Raw genomic sequence first — 17,708 nt, 5'->3', positions numbered from 1 at the left:
AGGTTTCTCTGAAGAGCTACGGGATGCTTCACCATGTTAAAAGATGCTACTTAAATGTTAGTTTTTGTTGTAGTGGTTATGTGTGCAATCTCCAAAAAAAAAAAGCCCCAGGAGTAAGGAAAGCTTCACTGGTGCAGCAGCTTTGGGAACCTTTCTCCTTCTAAGTATGGCATATGTATCACATTCCAGATTTCAAAATTCTCAAAGGTTGTATACCAAAACCTCATTTTATGAGGCAGAAACATTGTGGAACACCTACATTCTCTCTGCAAAAATGGCCCTGAGCTTCCAGTTACCTGCCAGCTCAAAACACCACCCTGTTCCCTGGCCAACACTTTTACCTCAGGCCTGCTGCAGTGCTTCAGCGAGGCTCAGTGTAAGCTGGAACAACAGTACCTCATTTCTGCTTGGGGACCCGGCAGGCTTCAGGGCTCAATATAGAGTTCAATAATTTTCTTCTTCCTTCTCCCATGTCCTTTACCCACCCTGACACCCCAGGCCCTGTTATCATTCGGACCGCTTTCAGCACAGACCACCCATCCTTACCTATATAAAAGTCCCCGTTAGCAGCTTGTCTTTCTCCCTGCTTTACCATTATCCATCCCTTTGTCTGCCGGTCTTTCTCTCCTCTGGGCTCTGTCTCCACCTCCCACTTACCCCTTTACCTCTCCACACCACCTAATCCCATCTTCAGCATATATACCACCTTTTTGTAGCTACAATCAGTTCTGACGAAGGGTTACCGGACCCAAAATGTTAACTCAGCTTTCTCTGCACAGATGCTGCTGGACCTGCTGAGTTTCTGCAGCAATTTGTTTATTCTTTGAGATTTTCAGCATCCATGGATCTTTGTTCTGTAATCCACCTTGTGGATGTTGGCGTCACTGTTCAATAGTGAGTAGTTAACAGAATTGAGCCTAAAAATTGCTGCACAGTGATTTAATCCTATCTAATGTTTGACTGACAGACAGCGTGAGAAAAGAAATTCTCCCTTCTGCTGTGCAAGCAGAACTCCTAAAACCTAATAGAGTCTTCGAGTTTTACAGCACAGAATGGGACTCTTTGGGTCACCGGGTCTGCACTGGCCATCAAGCACCTATCTACTCTAGTCCCATATTCCATCATTTGGCCCATAACCCAATGAGTCATACAGCCATAGAAACAGACTCTTCGATCCAACTCATCCATGCTGACTAGATATCTTAAAATAATCTAGTCCTATTTGCCAGCATTTTGCCAATATCCCTCTAAACCCTTCCTATTCATGTATCCATCGAGATGCCTTTTCAATGTTGTAATTGTACCATCCCCCATCACTTCCTCTGGTAGTTCATTCCATACACGTACCATGCTCTGTGTGAAAAAGTTGTCTCTTAGATCCCTTTTAAATCTTTCCCCTCTCACCTTAAACGTATGCCCTCTAGTTTTTTGACTCCACTACCCTGGGGAAAAGACCTTAGCTATTCACCCTATCTATGTCCTCATGATTTTATAAACTTCTATAAGGTCACCCCTCAGACTCCAACGCTCCAGGACAAATAGCCCCAGCCTATTTAGCCTCTTCCCTGTAGCTTGAGCCCTCCAACAGTGGCAATGTCCTTGTAAATCTTTTCTGAATGCTTTCAAGTTTCACAACATCCTTCCTACAGCAGGAAGACCAGAATTGAAAGCAGCATTCCAAAAGTGGCCTAAACAATGTCCTGTACAGCCTCAACATGACCTCCCAACTCTATGCTCAATGCACTGACCAATAAAGGCAAGCGTACTGATGCCTTCTTCACTTTCCTGTCTACCTGTGACTTTACTTTCAGGAAGCTATGAACCTGCACTCCAAGTCTCTTTGTTCAGGGACATTCCCCAGCACCCTACAATTATCTGTATTATTCCTTCCATGATTTGCCTTTCCAAAATGCAGCACCTCACATTTCTCTGAACAAATCTCCATCTGCCACTCCTCGGCCCATCAGCCCACCTGATCAAAATCCCGTTGTACTCTGAGGTAACCTTCTTCGCTGTCCACTACACCTTCAATTTTGGTGTCATTGGCAAACTTACTAATCATACCCACTGTGTTCACATCCAAACCATTTAAACAAATGACAAAAATCAGTGGACCCCGCACCGATCCTTGTGGCACACCGCTGGTCACAGGCCCCCAGTCTGAAAAGCAACCCTCCACCACCACCCTCTCTCTCCTTCCTTCGAACCAGTTCTGTATCCAAATGGCTAGTTCTCCCTGTATTCCATGTGATCTAATCTTGCTAACCAGTCTACCATGTGGAACCTTGTAGAATGCCTTACTGAAGTCATGTAGATTTTTTCCACCGCTCTGCCTTCATCAATTGTCTTCGTTACTTCTTCAAAAACTCAACTAAGTTAGTGAGACACGATTTTCCACAGACAAAGCTTGTTGACAATCCCTAATCAATCCTTGCCTTTCTAAATACGTGCAAATCCTGTCTCTCAGGATCCCTTCCAACAACTTGACCACCACCGATGTCAGGCTCACTGGTCTATTGTTCCCTGGCTTTTCCTGACCACCTTTCTTAAATAGTGGCACCACGTTAACCAACCTCCCGTCTTCCGGCACCTCACCTGTGACTATTGATAACAAAAATATCTCAGCAAGGGACCCAGCAATCACTTCTATAGCTTTCCACAAAGTTCTAGGGTACACCTGATCGGGTCCCAGGATTTATCCACCTTTATGTGCTTTAAGACAGCCAGCACCTGCTCCTCTGTAATATGGACATTTTTCAAGATGTCGCTATTTATTTTCCCAAGTTCTCTAGCTTCTGTATCCTTCTCCACAGTAAACACAGATGCAAAGTTCTCATTTAGTATCTCCTGTGGTTTCACACATAGGCAGTCTTGCTGATTTTTAAGGGGTGCTATTCTCTCCCTAGTTATTCTTTTGCTCTTGATGTACTTTTCGAAACTCTTTGGATTCTCGTTAATCCTATTTGCCAAAGCTATTTCATGTCCCCTTTTTGCCCTCCTGATTTCCATCTTAAGTATATTCCAACTATGTTTATACTCTTCTAGGGATTCACTCGATCCCTGCTGTCTATACCTGACATATGTCTCCTTCTACTTCTTGACCAAAACTTCAACTTCTCTAGCCATCCAGCATTCCCTACACTTGCCAACTTTACCCTTCACCCTAACAGGAGCATACTGTCTTTGGACTCTTGTTATCTCATTGTTGAAGGCTTCCCACTTTCCAGCTGTCCCTTTAATTGCGAATATTATATATCCCTTAACTTAAATCTATTATTAATCATTTTAAGGGGAGAAATTTCTTCTATCTCTGCAGTCATAATATTTTTTAGACCTTCAACAGGTTCCCCCCTCAGCTGTCCTGCTTCATGGAAAACAACCCCAGTCTATCCAGTCCCTCTTCATAACTGAAATGCTCCAGTACAACCAAATCCTCCACACTCCTCTAGTGCACTTACATCCATCCCATGGTTAGGCAATGCAAATGACACACACAACTCCCTCAATGGGGAAGCCTAACTAACACTGTACACAGTTCTATCATATCCTCCTTGCTCTCGTATACAATGCCTTGAAGAAGGCAAGTATCCCATAGGCCGTCTTCATCACATTATCTACCTATCCTGCTGCCTTCAGGACCCTGTGGACATGCACGCAAAGATCCCTCTGATTCTCTGTATTTCCCAGGTCCTACAATTCATTGCATACTCCTTGCCTTGCTAGTCCTCCCAAAATGCATCATCTCTCACTTTTCAGGATTAAGTCATATTTGCCATTGTTGTGACCATCTGACCAGTACTGTCTGCAATCTAAGGCATTTATCTTCACCGTTTACCACTTCACCAATTTTCATGTCACATACAAACATAGCGATTAAACATCCTACATTTGTGCCTAGATCATTATAGCTCATACAAACAGCAAAGAACCAGCATCTATGCATGACACAGGATTCCAATTACAAAAACATATGCATCTTATAAGTTCAATGCAAAGTTCAGAGGGACCTTTCTTCCATGGTTGCTGAAAAATTAAACTCTGTTAAAGTCTGGAAATCCTCCATGTAGAACTAATGGACGTTTTATGACAATTAACACAGAGTAACATTTTTAGATGCTGCTAATCGAAATTCATGGTTTGTAGAATAGTTTGTTCCATTCAACGCATCTTCTGGAAGAGATTACTGGGAAATAGTGAACTAAAATAAGACAGTATAATTTTAACCCAATGGGGATTATTGGGACAGGACAAAATAGGATCACTTTCTTTCTGTTCTTGAGCTGTAACTGAGTCAAGTGAAGACAAACACAGATCACAGTAGCAGTAATATGGAAAAAAGATAAGAACGGTTTCAAGGGAGTGTGGGACAGGAGGTTAGAAGTAAATTTATACAAAGCAATAAAGTTTTACCCGCCTCCTGCCCTAAGCGTTACAGAGATACTATAAGAGCTCTCTGAAACAGGGGTGCAGTAGTCACATTTTTGACTGGGCTTTTAGCTCTAGAGCAAACTTAGAGGGAGGAATAGCATTAGAGAAAGAAAAGGGTGGAACCTAAGGTTAGAAGAGGTTATCATTACTAGGTTTGCAAGGTGTAGGAAGATAACAGATTTTACTGATTTGATATTTTGTTAACTGCTTCTGAAGATTCCAGAATGTTCAACCAACTGCATAACAACTCACCCACAATTTTCATGCCAACAAAATGAATTTCATGTTTCATAACTCTCAAAACTCAAATGTAAAACATCCTGTGGTGTCTTTGCTTTTAGTTAAGGGAGAAGGTTAACTTTTTCAAGGCAGATTCATTTTAGTATGATCAACCGTACGGCCATCAATATAGAGGGAATTCCAGAGTTTGTGACAATTTTATACAAATATAACTATGACTAGAGAACTTTATCCCCAAAACGTGAACAAAAAACATCAAAATGTCACTGTTAATAAAGGCCTTTATAGTTTTACTTTCAGTTCTTTAAGATCCCTGATGCATTCCTGGGACTTCTCATCCTCCAGAAAGAATTGAAACCAGTCTCAGGATATTTTGTGCATGCTTTCAATTGGGATTGATCTGCACCTGACTGCTTACAGCGATAGTGAATGACAGGGAGAGGACCCCAGCAACTTCCTTTCCAGAGAAAGCAAATTCTCACCATTGTACTGCTCTCAGAGCCGCATCTCATGTCCAAAAAGAATTCCATTATTGCCTTGTTCCAAGGTATTCTGGCACGCCAAATTATCTTATCATTGGACAGCAGTAAATGTGCACCACCTCCCACCCTCTATCTTTCCCAGTGAATACTGGCAACAAAAAAAAAATTCTACTTACATCTGTAATCATTTTGCCTCTGGTCTTGTTTCTTTCTCGGTGATTGGCGCGTTTCTGTTTTTGCTGTAACACTCGCTCCCTCGTGGTACGGTACTCGAGAGCAAATTCACTGATGATCTTACAGAACTTATGAATATTCACGTCCCTCACTGCATGTGGAGGATGTCCCATGAACAGTAGAAAAGCATGGAATCTATAAACGACATTGGGGAGAAGGAACGTAGTATTTAGAACCATCTGTTCAGCCATTGCACATATGAATATCTGATCACTGGACCAAATCTTGCATGCATGACAGTTAACTGCACAAAATCTTTTACAAGACAAACAGTGATAGAATTACAAACACTTAATAAAGGGATGTTATAATGACAGCATTCCTTACAGAAGCATTTCCACAGACTCAGTTGTTTCCCATTGTATATGGGCTTGTAGTGATGAGTTATTTTTGAGAACGATGAATTGTAAAATTGGATAATTTCACTTATCCTAGAATTCCATTGAACAGATTTCTTATGTACTTATCTGGGGGTTGGGGGGTGGGGCTTGATCATGTTTCAGATGTACTGCAATAAACTTATCGAACTGAAAGACCGACAGATTTTAATTTTGGTTCTCCCATTCGACAATTCAACTTTGGTGTTTGGGTCCACAAGCACGGTTTACTATCTAATCACAGTTGCATTATTGTTCAAAGGATCAATAAGACAGTATCACTGTTGTGAAATGAGCAACAGATGGAACAACTACAGGCCCAAAATGCTTCAACAGAATCCACTTCAACTCGTCAGTGAAATAATATACAAGTGGAAACTTCAAACACATCTTCACATCGAACAAAACTGAGGGGTGGATTTGGGGAAAATTAAAATTCCAACGGCACCTACGGTGAGTGTGTGGGTCCAAGTTTGCACAGTGCCCTTGAGGCACACTTCAGGAGATTCTACAACTTCTGCCTCCTGCTGGATTAGTAGAGAATGAATTATTGGGTGATTCCACCATTCCAGCTGGCATTGGGGAAACCACAGATTGGCACCTGAGAAAATTTTAGACATTAAAAATGATCACATCAGCCTTCAAAGGCACGCCACAGGAAAGCACAACCACAGAAAAGTGAGGTCTAGTTTTTCAGTGTGCAAAGTAGCATGGTTTTTCCAAAAAGATGAAGACTCTCAGGAAGCCTCTCATTCGCTCTTCACTCTCCCTCTTCCCACACCTCATCAGAAGCAATTGAGATCCAGAATTTGTCAGCCAACCAAAAAACAAAATGGTGGAGGGTGTGATGGGAGTAGTTGGGAGTGTGGAGGAGCCTAAAGCAGCAACATGACTGACTATTCTTGGGAGAAACACTTCTGGCCTGACAAAACAGTAGGGCCTGCAAGAGTGGTAACAGTATGGCGGTACGTCTGCCAACTCCATTCCTAATGTCAATTCTGACCAATTAAAATTGATATCAGTGCCTTTCAAAATGCCACCTGGTAAAAGGAGTGAAAAGGTCCTGGATTTTTCCCAAGCCCTTCCAGTGGAAAAACAGTCATAAAAACCCTGGATTGCCAGTGACTGGTTTGTGCCTCTCCTCACTTCTGCCCATCACAAAACCAACAGGTCGCATTTATCTAGCACTTGTAAATTGGTTCAATGTTCCAAAACACTTCACAGGAAAATTAATCAAAAATTTGACACAGAAATACATTGAGATGTTAGGACACAAACTAAAAGCTTTTAAGGATTATTACAAAAGGAAGGAAGAGAGGTAGAGGGGCTTGTGTGGGAAGAAGCAGAGCTTAGGGCCTCACAAGATGACGGCACTGTCAACAATAGTAGATTGACTATTAATTAGGCATGTTCAAGAGGCAACAAAGGCATGGATGAGAGTTTCCGTAGCAGATAAACTAACACAGTATCGGGGCAACTGAGCAAATCCTGTGTACTTTCCATCATCCACCACCATGCAACTTCCACTTTGGTTTAAACATACTGCATAGACTACGCAGAAATCCACACAGGAACAATAAGCATAAGAGGAAGTTTTGGTCAGAGGTGGGTCAATGTTACAGAGATAGAATTTAGCCATTTTAAAAATGGACTGGGTTTGTGGTTGTAAGGCCATCTCAGAGTCAAAAAGAATTCCAAGGTTCTAGAAGAGAATGGTACAGTGGCCAGGTTGGTGACTGAGACTGTGGCCAGAGAATGGGCTGCGGGACAGGGGCTGGAGACAATGGCTGCAGGAAATTTCTGCTCCAACCAGTACTGAAAGCAAAACAAACATAACAAATCAGAGTTGGTGAAGGAGCAGTAAGGTAGAGCTGGGGGTTTCAGAAGGTGAGAGGAACCTGATGTGTTTCCAGATGAAGTCTCTATGAGTCAGTTTGTGGCCAAGGAAGTCTAGCCATTAGTGTGAACCAGACCCTACTGCCATTAGAAAAGTACCAGAAATTCAGCAGTCTGTTTCCACTTTGGAGCTGGGTTGAGAGCTGTGCACCTAATAGGGAAGTTAACACTCTACTCCATTTATAGGCTGGTGAATGAGTGAACAAATGGCAGATGAAATTCAATGTATTAAAGTATATGATTGTGTGTTTTGATCAGAACAATGAGGAGAGCCAATGAAAAACTTGGTACAATTTAAAATAATCCATGTAATGCCTTGGATTTTTGCACAAATCTTCGAAGGCGCCAAGACAGATTAACAAAGCAACTAAAGGGAAATCTTATCATAGGAATGGTGTACAAAAGCCATAATGATATGCAAAACCCACACAAAATAATAGTACTAGCGCCACACTTTGGAAAGAACGTGAAGGCTTTCGAGAGGACCCAGAAAGTATCTACTGGAACAGCTTTAAGTGATTGCAGTTGGTATGGATGGGCTGGAGAAGCTGAGGGAGCTCTTCTTGGAGCACAGAAGGAGGGGTCAGGTTTGGCAGAGGTGTCGTAAATGTTGAAGGGTTTAGATAGAATAAAGATAAACTTGCTTCCAATAGGTAAAGGAGCAACAATCAAAAGGTACAAAGGAGGAAACGTGAGGGAAAACAAGGTGGGTAGGATTTGGAATGCACTGGCTGGTCAAATAGTGACTGTAGATTCAAGAGTAGCTTTGACAGGTGAGCTGGATAAATACGAGAGGAGAACAAATTGCAGGGATATGGGAAAGCGCAGCAAGGAGGTGGAAGTAACTGAAATGGCCTGCACAGACTTGAACTGCTGAAAGCTTTCCTCTTGTTCTGCTCAAGTCCATGACTGCATCGCTCACATTAAGTCTATGACTGTAACAAATCAGTCTCGTTTGGTTTTCATGGTAATTGATGTCATGTTGTTTTGAAAAAAAAAAGAACCTCAGCGTGCAGTGACAATTAATGTTAATATTCTTGAATACTCTTCTGCCTTAGTTTTTGACTTAACTGGTATATTTTAGTTACAGTGCGAACACTAGTACTTTCAAGAGAGGGACTGATTGGGAGAACTTATGAGTTCGACACAAGAGCAAATTTCACCTCCCAAAGGAAAATCATAAACTTCATGAGTATCAGTGACTCAGGTGATAGCCCTATTGCTTTAGTGTCTGAAAATAGTGGGCTCTCGGACAGCAGTAATTCTGTGGAATTCTCTTCCCCAGGGATCAATGGAGCCAGAGTCGTTGAACCTTTTTTTTAAAAAAACAGTAGAGACAGAGTCAAAGGTTAAAGGGAGAATGCAGTAAAGGGAAGTTGAGGCCACAATCAGATCAGTCATGATCAACCGGGGAAGCAGGTTTGAGAGACCGAATGGCCTACTTCTGCTCCCATGTTTATATGTACTCAAGAAGTTTACAAACCAAGATCTAAACTGTTGTCTCTAGTGTTGAGGAAACATGCCACCTCTAGTGGTGAGGGGGTGCCATCTTTCAGATGAGGCATGAATCGGAAGCCTCAACTGCCTTCTTTGGTAGGTGTAAGAGATCTCATGCATACACAAAAGGAACCTTAGCACTATTTTGAAGACAATTAGAGGTGTTTCTCCACTTGTCCTGGTTAATACTCATCCATCAGCCAAGGCCAAAACAGATGGCCTGGGATTTCTTTGCATGGTGGTGTGATTCCTGGCCCACCAGTCATACACCCAGTGGAGAACATATTGGCACCAACTTTGACTGCTCCACAGTCACTTAATACTCCACAGTTCACTGCTCACCCATCCCGTGATCTGACTAACCAGACATTCTCCGATCCAAGTTGTGTAAGCTGCTACACTGGAAAGTGCTCGGGTGATGGGTGACTGCAGAACAAGACAGCCTAAGAATAAGGGATAAGCCATTCAGGACTGAGATGAGGAACAATTTCTTCAGTCAGAGTTGTGAACCTGTGGAATTCTCTCCCACTGGAAGGTGTTCAGGCCGGTTCATTGGATATATTCAAGAGGGAGCTGGACATGGTCCTTGCGGCTAAAGGGATCAAGGAGCATGCGGAGAGGGCGGGAATGGGATACTGAGATGGTATGATCAGCCATGATCATATTAAATGGTGGTGCAGGCTTGAAGGGCTGAATGGCTTACGCCTGCACCTATTTTCTAATGTTTCTGTGCAAGACACAGAATCCTGTAACAGGCTAGTGCGAGGTCTCAGGATGTGGATGGGTTGTGAGTGCCAACGGAGAGATGGATGGGGTGGTAGTAGCAGCACCTACAGGGAAGACCTTGTTGGTGATGGTGGAGAAGGCGACGTCACTCCTGTGTAAAGGGGTCTGTTGATGAAGGCACCTTCCCACCCAAGGCCCGAGCCGGGTCACGTTCTGGGCTTCCCAGTTGCCGCTGATTTCCTCCCACCAGACTGAAAATGGAGGCCGGCTGGGAAACTCTCTTAACCAGTCATTCATTGGCAACTTAAGGGCCTCAGATGGCACTGGGGTGTTTATGCTGATATAGGCTCCCCAACTCCAGGACAGCGAGCTGGTCAGGGTGGGACCAGGAGCGGTGCGATGGCCTTCCAAAGAATTTTGTGAGCCCTTAACGCATCCCTCTTAAAATTCCCACAACTCCATTTGTTTGGGGGTGTGGGTGTGGACAGAGAGGAGAGGAAAGCACTGTAAAATTCTACTTGCGAACTAGCCTTTGATTTACTGAATGTGGGATCTTGCTGTGCACAGATTGGCTGCCAGTCTTCCAACAACACAACAGTGCAAACATTTCAGAAGTTTTTCAAAAGTTCTAAAGTGCTTTGGGACATCCTCAAGGAGTGAAAGGGTGAATGCAAAATGTCAGTTCTTTGTTTATAAAAAGCACATTCATAATCTATTACATCCAAAATTTTCTCCTACTCAGTGGGTAGAACAGGAACCAATATCACAAGCCTACCCTACCAGGATAAATTGGGGTTTTAGACACACACTGACCAACATCATCAGATGAAACGGTTAGAAAACTAAGCACGGTGCGCCTAGATTGTCAATTATATTCTTGATAGGTCAGACATAGAGTCCTGAATATCTCAGAAAATACAAATGCAACAACAACGCATTTTCCAAGACTGTCGGTGTCTGTAATTCTGCACTGATTTCACTTTTGATTTGATGCTGAAGATGAGAAAGAAGCTGACTTCTGATTTCCCTCCAGTTTCCTCCAAGAAAACATCACCTGATGATGACTGACCAAGATCAGGAACTCAGTTTGAAGGTCATCACAAAGAAGGGGATGGAGTTAAATATGATTGTCACCATGTTTTTTGCACCACTTCTGACCTGTAACTCATTCAGTTACTCTGTTCACAACTCTTCAGATTATCTACTCATCTAACACGTAATTTCATTGAGAACCCTTCACTTTGACCATTTCTTTAAGGTCCCAATACAAAGGCTTTTGTGGTGCAGTGGTATTTTCTCTATCCCGGAGCCAGGAGGCCTGGATTTACCTGCTCCAGTAGCGTGTAGTAACATCTCTGAAAAGTTGATTTAAAAAGGTCTTTGCCATTTGTTATGTTTCTCTCATGCTCAGAATTTCCTCCTTACGGTAAACCGTTGAGACATCCTTGTGCATGATGACCATTGTATTGGTGGTGTGAGTTGATCCTACATGCCACTGTAGCACTTAGTCCAAATACAAAGGCTGTTGTATTCAGCAAACTAATTCTCTGTACTCCCCTCTTATTACAGGAAAGTTTGCGCATTTGAAAAAAAAACACTATTTTTAATCCAAATGAGAATGAACATTTATGTCAAAATAAAGGAATATTAAACATAATTCGCTGCAAATTTTGAATTTTACCAATACAACCAGTGACCTTTTATTAAAAAAGAGCTCAGTTACACCACACCACTACCTCTTGACTCATCTTGTATGCTCTCTTACATTTTTCCCTCAATTATGGAAGGGTCTCAGCCCCTTTTGCCTAGCTTTTTGGATGGAAAGTAAAAATTCTGAAAACAAAATTAAGTCCTTTGGCTACATTTCCTGTATCTTTTTTTAAAATCTGAAACAAAACTATGAAAAACCAAGTTTAACTTACTCTCACAAATAAAAATAAAAGAACAAGACAACAGAGCACGTTTGGGAATAGATATCCGGATCTTGTACCTGTTCATTACTCTTCTGTGAACGATTTTTAAAATGATGATCCTCTCAGCACAATCTTTCAGAAACTCCGACATTTTCTGCTTCAGGCTGGGTTTGATTTCGTGCTTCGCAATAGCCTTTAGATGATCCCATGAGGCTTTGCACCTCCGCTCCAGCTGGCACAGGTTTTCTTGAAGCTGGTCAAAGTCGACCTGAGGACAAAAGATTAAAAAAAAATCAACCCTTGTTTTTTCTTTTTAAAAAACACAATCCTTCTTGAGAGCTCAACTCAGATTTGCTCACATTTCTGACATCAGTGCCATATGAACAGGCAGCCAAGGTGTAGAACAGAAAGGTTTGCAGTGCCAACAAAACACAGATCATTCCAGAATGAGCTAAGCAATCGATAAAGAGCCATGCCTCAGCTGAACTTTATGGAGACTGGGCAGCTGGAGAGGGTATGACAATTCATTTTTTTTTTCCCCATGAAAAGTCTTAACTCTCAAATGCTAACTATGTTCCACTCCTGACTTGCTGCAAGTTTCCAGCATCTTCTGCTTTTATTAACTCCTTTAGTTTTAGACTTTGGTTTGAATATAACTCAAGCTAATAGGACAATTATTGCCTGTAAAGGGGCTCAGCATAATAACTTGAATCGTCTCGATTCTATCGCATAAAAGCTGATAAGATCGCTGGAATGGGGACATCAGACTAGCACAGTATAGGGGTTAAGCAAGTTTTAGGGGAAGGAATCAGTTGATCTGTGGAGATATTCTGACAGTAACAATGCAATCAAAATGCAATCGTGTTCCATTCACCAACCTGAGAGTATATCTCTGTGCTAACGCAAACATTTGTTAAAATAACAACTTATTTTTGTAGCTGCTTAATTTACTTTGGTGCATTTTCTCTGTTGGGATCAGCAGTGACAACCCGACAGCTCAGAAGTAGAGAGGGCAAGAAGGAGAAATACCATGAAGCAATGGGTCTCAAAGGAGCATTCCATAATAGCTGGTCAAGAACAATTGCCCAGAAGAAAAATAAAGAATCTTGTTTGAGGTAGTTTCAGTCAAAGTTGCATTGATTTTTAGACTGAAACGAGGTTGTCACTCACCTTAGAACTATCTGTTGCAAACTCGCACACAAAGAGCAGAGATTAAGCAATTATAATCACTGCCCAATTTCATGGACTCTAATTGCCCATTCTTTGCCCCCTGCCATGTGTTGTATTAGCAGAGAAAATCAACCCTTAGTGTGTTTAAGTCTATGGCTAGGTCAGTGATTTCCAATGAAAAACCACATTGAAAGATGATATCTATTGTGTTGGACTGATACATTTTACACTAAACATGGTCAATCAGCAAAATTCTTGGAGGTCTCCCTCTCAGGTGGTAAAATGGTTAACGGTTTCAAGACAAAGAACCTCTGGGATTGCAGAGCTTCTGTGCACGATAAAGTCATTAGTTTAACAAATGCTAACTCCCAACTGCTCCCGGTGTTTGATTTATGACAAATAGACTTGCTCCAGTGAGGAAGAGTCGATGGCAGCACAAATCCCAAAAGGTCAGGCTGGATCGTAAACCTGTCTCTACATCGCTGACAGCAGCATTTGCAAAACTCCCCTTAGTGGCCAAGGTTAGATTGATTAGGCCAGCAGATTCTAGTGGCTGGTGTTAAGACAAAGGAACAAAATGCATGCCTGCTCTAAACTCATGAAGAAATTGAAGCACAAAGAAATTAAGAGCTGGTTTTTTTAAGAAAACATAAAAATCGCATGCTGAGTTTGAGAGATGGGATCTCATTCTCAAGCAAGTTTAAACAATGTGAAAAGTTAAAGGAGGTTGTTACTTTCAGCTTTACATTTCTAATGTGTTTTCTTTAGCAACAGATGTTGACAGTTCTGGCATCAGGGAATCTGTAGCTGATAAAGGAGCAACTGTTGAATTTATCAACATGAAGGAAACAAATAAGCCTTGCTCCAACACGTGAAAGTGGTTATGGTGATCTTAACTCAGTCTCTCTAAAGTGTCAGGCAACTGTTTTGTGCTAACTAGCTTGCAATAGTAGGAACGTTGCATGTGCTCTGAAGTCAAAATTAAACCAATTCCCTTAATATATTTACACTGTCATAAACTCAACAATTTAAAGGTTATATCCATTAAAACTACAGAATTTGTTGCAGACAATGGATTGAAATCATGTGTTCTTAGAACTGTTCTATTTAGGTCACTGCCCAGAAGACACTCTACCTTGTTTTGAAAAATTACTTTCACAAAACTAACCCACATTCATCTGTCTCTATTGTGAAATCCAGAATCCAAATTAAAATAAATCTATTCATACACCTTTCGTCACATCAAGAGTTGTTATTCTCTTTTAGTATTGAATCGGACAAAAATTACAGTGTTCAGTTCTGCCATTCAGTGAATGCTTGAAATACTCCCTAGGCATCACTCATAGCTCAGCTGGTAGCACTCACACCCCTATATCGTAAGGTTGTGGGTTCAGGTCTCACTATAGGGACTTGAGCACAAATTATACATCAAGACTTTGATGCAAACCTGAGACTGTGCCTCATTCACACTCACTGTCAGAGATGCTGTGCGTCAGACAACATGTAAAACTATGACCCAGTCTTGCTGAAACAGGCGGATGCTGAAGATTCAAAAGGTGGGTACAAATTTGGACAAGATTATTGGAAAAACTGTTCACTAAAATAGCAAATGATCTGCTCATTGGTGTTTGAGGAGCTTTCTGTGAGCAAATTTTCCTCCAGTACAACAGTTATTATTTGGCTGTCAAATTGAGTTTGGGATATTTAAATGGTGACACGTGCTATAATAATTTAGTTATTTCTTTCATTTATTAGATAACTTAGAGGAAACTAGCAAACTTGATTGCAGAAATGCTACATATAGAAGCAGGCCAATTCCTTCAGCCTGCCAGACTCGGCTATAAACACACCAAGTAGGTTATGTCATTTCTGGTTTGCAGAGTTCATCAGATGGAATGATAGGAGATAAACAGGCAATTTAGTAAGGTTGAAAAAAAAAATAACAATTCACAAAAAAAAGGTTAAACTAACCGAAACACCACTCATGAAGAGTGAATTGCAAGATCTGTAATGTTTCATTTCACAAGTTAAATAACACGTGACTGCTTGATAGAAAGGCTCAAAAGTCAGAATTCAGAATAATTATAACACAGCTGGATGGTATAATAGAAGTTTTTTTTTAAATGAGAGTTATAGATAGTTAATGGCTATTTAAAATCTCCTGACCTAGATCCTACAAACTAAGAAACTGCAACTCCTAAATTTTTCAAATTAACCTTTCCAGACATGTTATGACACCCCTATGGTGGAGGTGGGACTTGAACCTAGGCCTCCTGGTTCAGAGGTAATGACATTACCACAGTGCAACAAGTACCTGTAGCTGCTTCTGTACTTGTCAGGTCCATAAGTCAATGTAAAATAACCAGTGTCTAAGGTACTGTACATTTTCTCTGTGTATATCAAAGGCCAGAAGTCACACGACACCAGATTATAGTCCAACTGGTTTATTTGAAATCACAAGCTTTCGCAGCACTGCTCCTTCATCACCTGACAAAGGGGCAGCGCTGTGAAAGCTTGTGATTTCAAATAAACCGGTTGGACTATAACCTGGTGTCATGTGACTTCTGGCCTTGTTCACCTCAGTCAAACACCAGCACCTCTACATCATGGCTATATCAAAGGCAAAATAAAGCTAGGAAAGAAAACAGAACTGGTAAAGTAAATCTGTTACTGAGTCAGACAGAGTGCACATCATTTTGAGTTCAACCAGAGGGTGAGATACTGTATAACCACCTGTGTTTCACTCTCGTTACTGCTTTTGTGGTTATGAAGAGATTCACCATCAAGCAACTCCTTCCAGAGAATTTACAATCATTGAACTAGATTGATAGAAGTAACAACTTCCACATAGAACCTGCTGCTGTGTTTTACACTGGTCTTACTCTCCAGGTCCAAGACACTGAGGAGCTTGCATCATGTAACTGAGGCTTAACGGTAATTGTGGTTTGAGTTAAATATGAATGAAAATGTTAAAGTGGTGATTCAGCAGGTTGAGGTAGAAAGTCAGCCATGGTCAAATGGGGGAGTAGGATGAAGGGCTTATGATCGACCCACTGCTCTTACTTCTTCTGCCGTTTGGGGAATGGAAGCAGTGATCATGAAATTTGTTTTCTCTTTTTTATGTGACTGCCTGTCATAGTCTGTTGTCTACTTCCATCGCACGGATAGCAGGCAACCATCCAAACATTAATGCTTCGGAAATGAAGACATTCAGTTGTCAGCTTTGGTAATCTATGTTATACAGCAAGTGTGGAAGAGTTTTTTTTATATTGATAGTAGTGCAGAACTGCTAATCTCTAGGATTCCACATGTGCCTTGGGTGAATAACATATTAAGCCTTCATATTTCCCAGTTCCAAATAAAATCATATCCAATTGTTTCAGCTAATATTACCACTTTGATTTGATTTGATTTGTTATGTTCACATGTCCAGAGATAGTGAAAAGTATTGTTTTGCGTCCTATCCAGCCAAATCATACCTTAAGTACATACATCAGGGTAATAGAACAGAATGCAGAATATAGTGTTACAGCTACAGAGATGGGACAGAGAAAGATCAACTCTATTACTTGAGTGCTCCGTACACAAGTCTAATATTGTAAATCAGGGTGAAGTTAGTTGATTCTTTAAGATCCCATTTAAATGCAGTGGTCTAGCGAAATTCTAAAATACCCCAAAACTCAATTTGTAAAGTTTTTGAGTGAAATACAGAACAGTATTTTGTTACTTTCTGGCCTGGCTGGAAAATACAGCTGCGACATCTGGATAATAGACAGACAGAATGTTTTTTCGCTGACATACCTTGGCTGACCTTGTGATGGCCCCAATCTCTGAATACAGGTCCGAACTATCTGGAAATTTTTCCACCACAATAGTCGCTATGTGATGCAGCAGTGATTGCTTATGCACTGTGTCTTTTACTTCTGGTACTTTCTCCAAGTACCCCAGCTCAAAACCTTTTGCCTGCCAGGAGAAGGGGGAGAAAAATACTTACTCCAAAAGATACATATTTAGCACTGACAGAGATCATCATTCTGTTTGCAAAAGGAGAACCTAATCACATATAAAGTAAAATTATGTGATTAAAGATGATCTTATCATTAGCAATAAAGTCAAATGTTTAAAATTCATTGCTGTAATACAAAGCATGAAGAGTCAGCACTACAACTGACCATGTTTACTGAAAATATAAACAATCCTGCTTACCATCAAGTCCCCACGTGACAGTGTTCTGATCAAGGATAACATTGACTCAGGCTACAATATGTGCTCCACAGCTCAAATAACTGGCCATCAATTACTGGATTTATTCTCTGCAGCCTATATCCAATGACACCAGCAGTTGTTGTCCATCCCCAATTGCCCAAGTACTGAGCCACTTTCTCAAACATTTTAGAGAGAAGTTAAGAGTCAACTATATTGGGCCAGAAGACAGAAAGAAAGACGAAAAAATTTCTTACTTAAAAAGGACATTCGTGACCCAGATGGTTGCTTTTTGGATAAGTGTTGATAGCTTCAAGGTCACCATTATGGAGATTAGAATTCGAACTGGAATTGAAAGCTAATTGTATTTAAATACGAATGTTTAACATAGTGGCACTTGAATCCATTGTCCCCAGAACACACTGGATTACAAGGTCAGTAATATTACCACTATGCCATCATCACTCCAAGCAGTTGATTGGAGTGCGGCTAATTGTATCCCTACACGAGTCCATGCCTTTGGTAGTGGATAGGAGAAAGTC

The 17,708-nt window shown here is 41.2% G+C and overlaps 1 protein-coding gene across 5 annotated transcripts in view; it reads right to left on the bottom strand.

Moving 5' to 3' along the window:
• The window catches only part of fhod3b (formin homology 2 domain containing 3b), a 607,059-nt gene that overhangs the window by 34,840 nt on the left and 554,511 nt on the right, over positions 1-17,708 (bottom strand). For all 5 annotated transcript variants that reach the window (XM_048611383.1, XM_048611368.1, XM_048611373.1 and 2 more), the window contains 3 exons: positions 16,765-16,926; positions 11,871-12,061; positions 5,327-5,519 (listed from right to left, as the gene is read on the bottom strand). In XM_048611383.1, coding sequence (XP_048467340.1) covers positions 5,327-5,519; positions 11,871-12,061; positions 16,765-16,926 — 546 coding nt within the window. The remainder of the gene's footprint in view (positions 1-5,326; positions 5,520-11,870; positions 12,062-16,764; positions 16,927-17,708) is intronic.

This window comes from Rhincodon typus, chromosome 2 (assembly GCF_021869965.1).
Source record: "Rhincodon typus isolate 14 chromosome 2, sRhiTyp1.1, whole genome shotgun sequence".
Taxonomy (NCBI): Eukaryota; Metazoa; Chordata; class Chondrichthyes; order Orectolobiformes; family Rhincodontidae; genus Rhincodon; species Rhincodon typus.
Note: the sequence above shows the minus strand (reverse complement) of the source record. Positions and strands in the feature narration are given on the sequence as shown.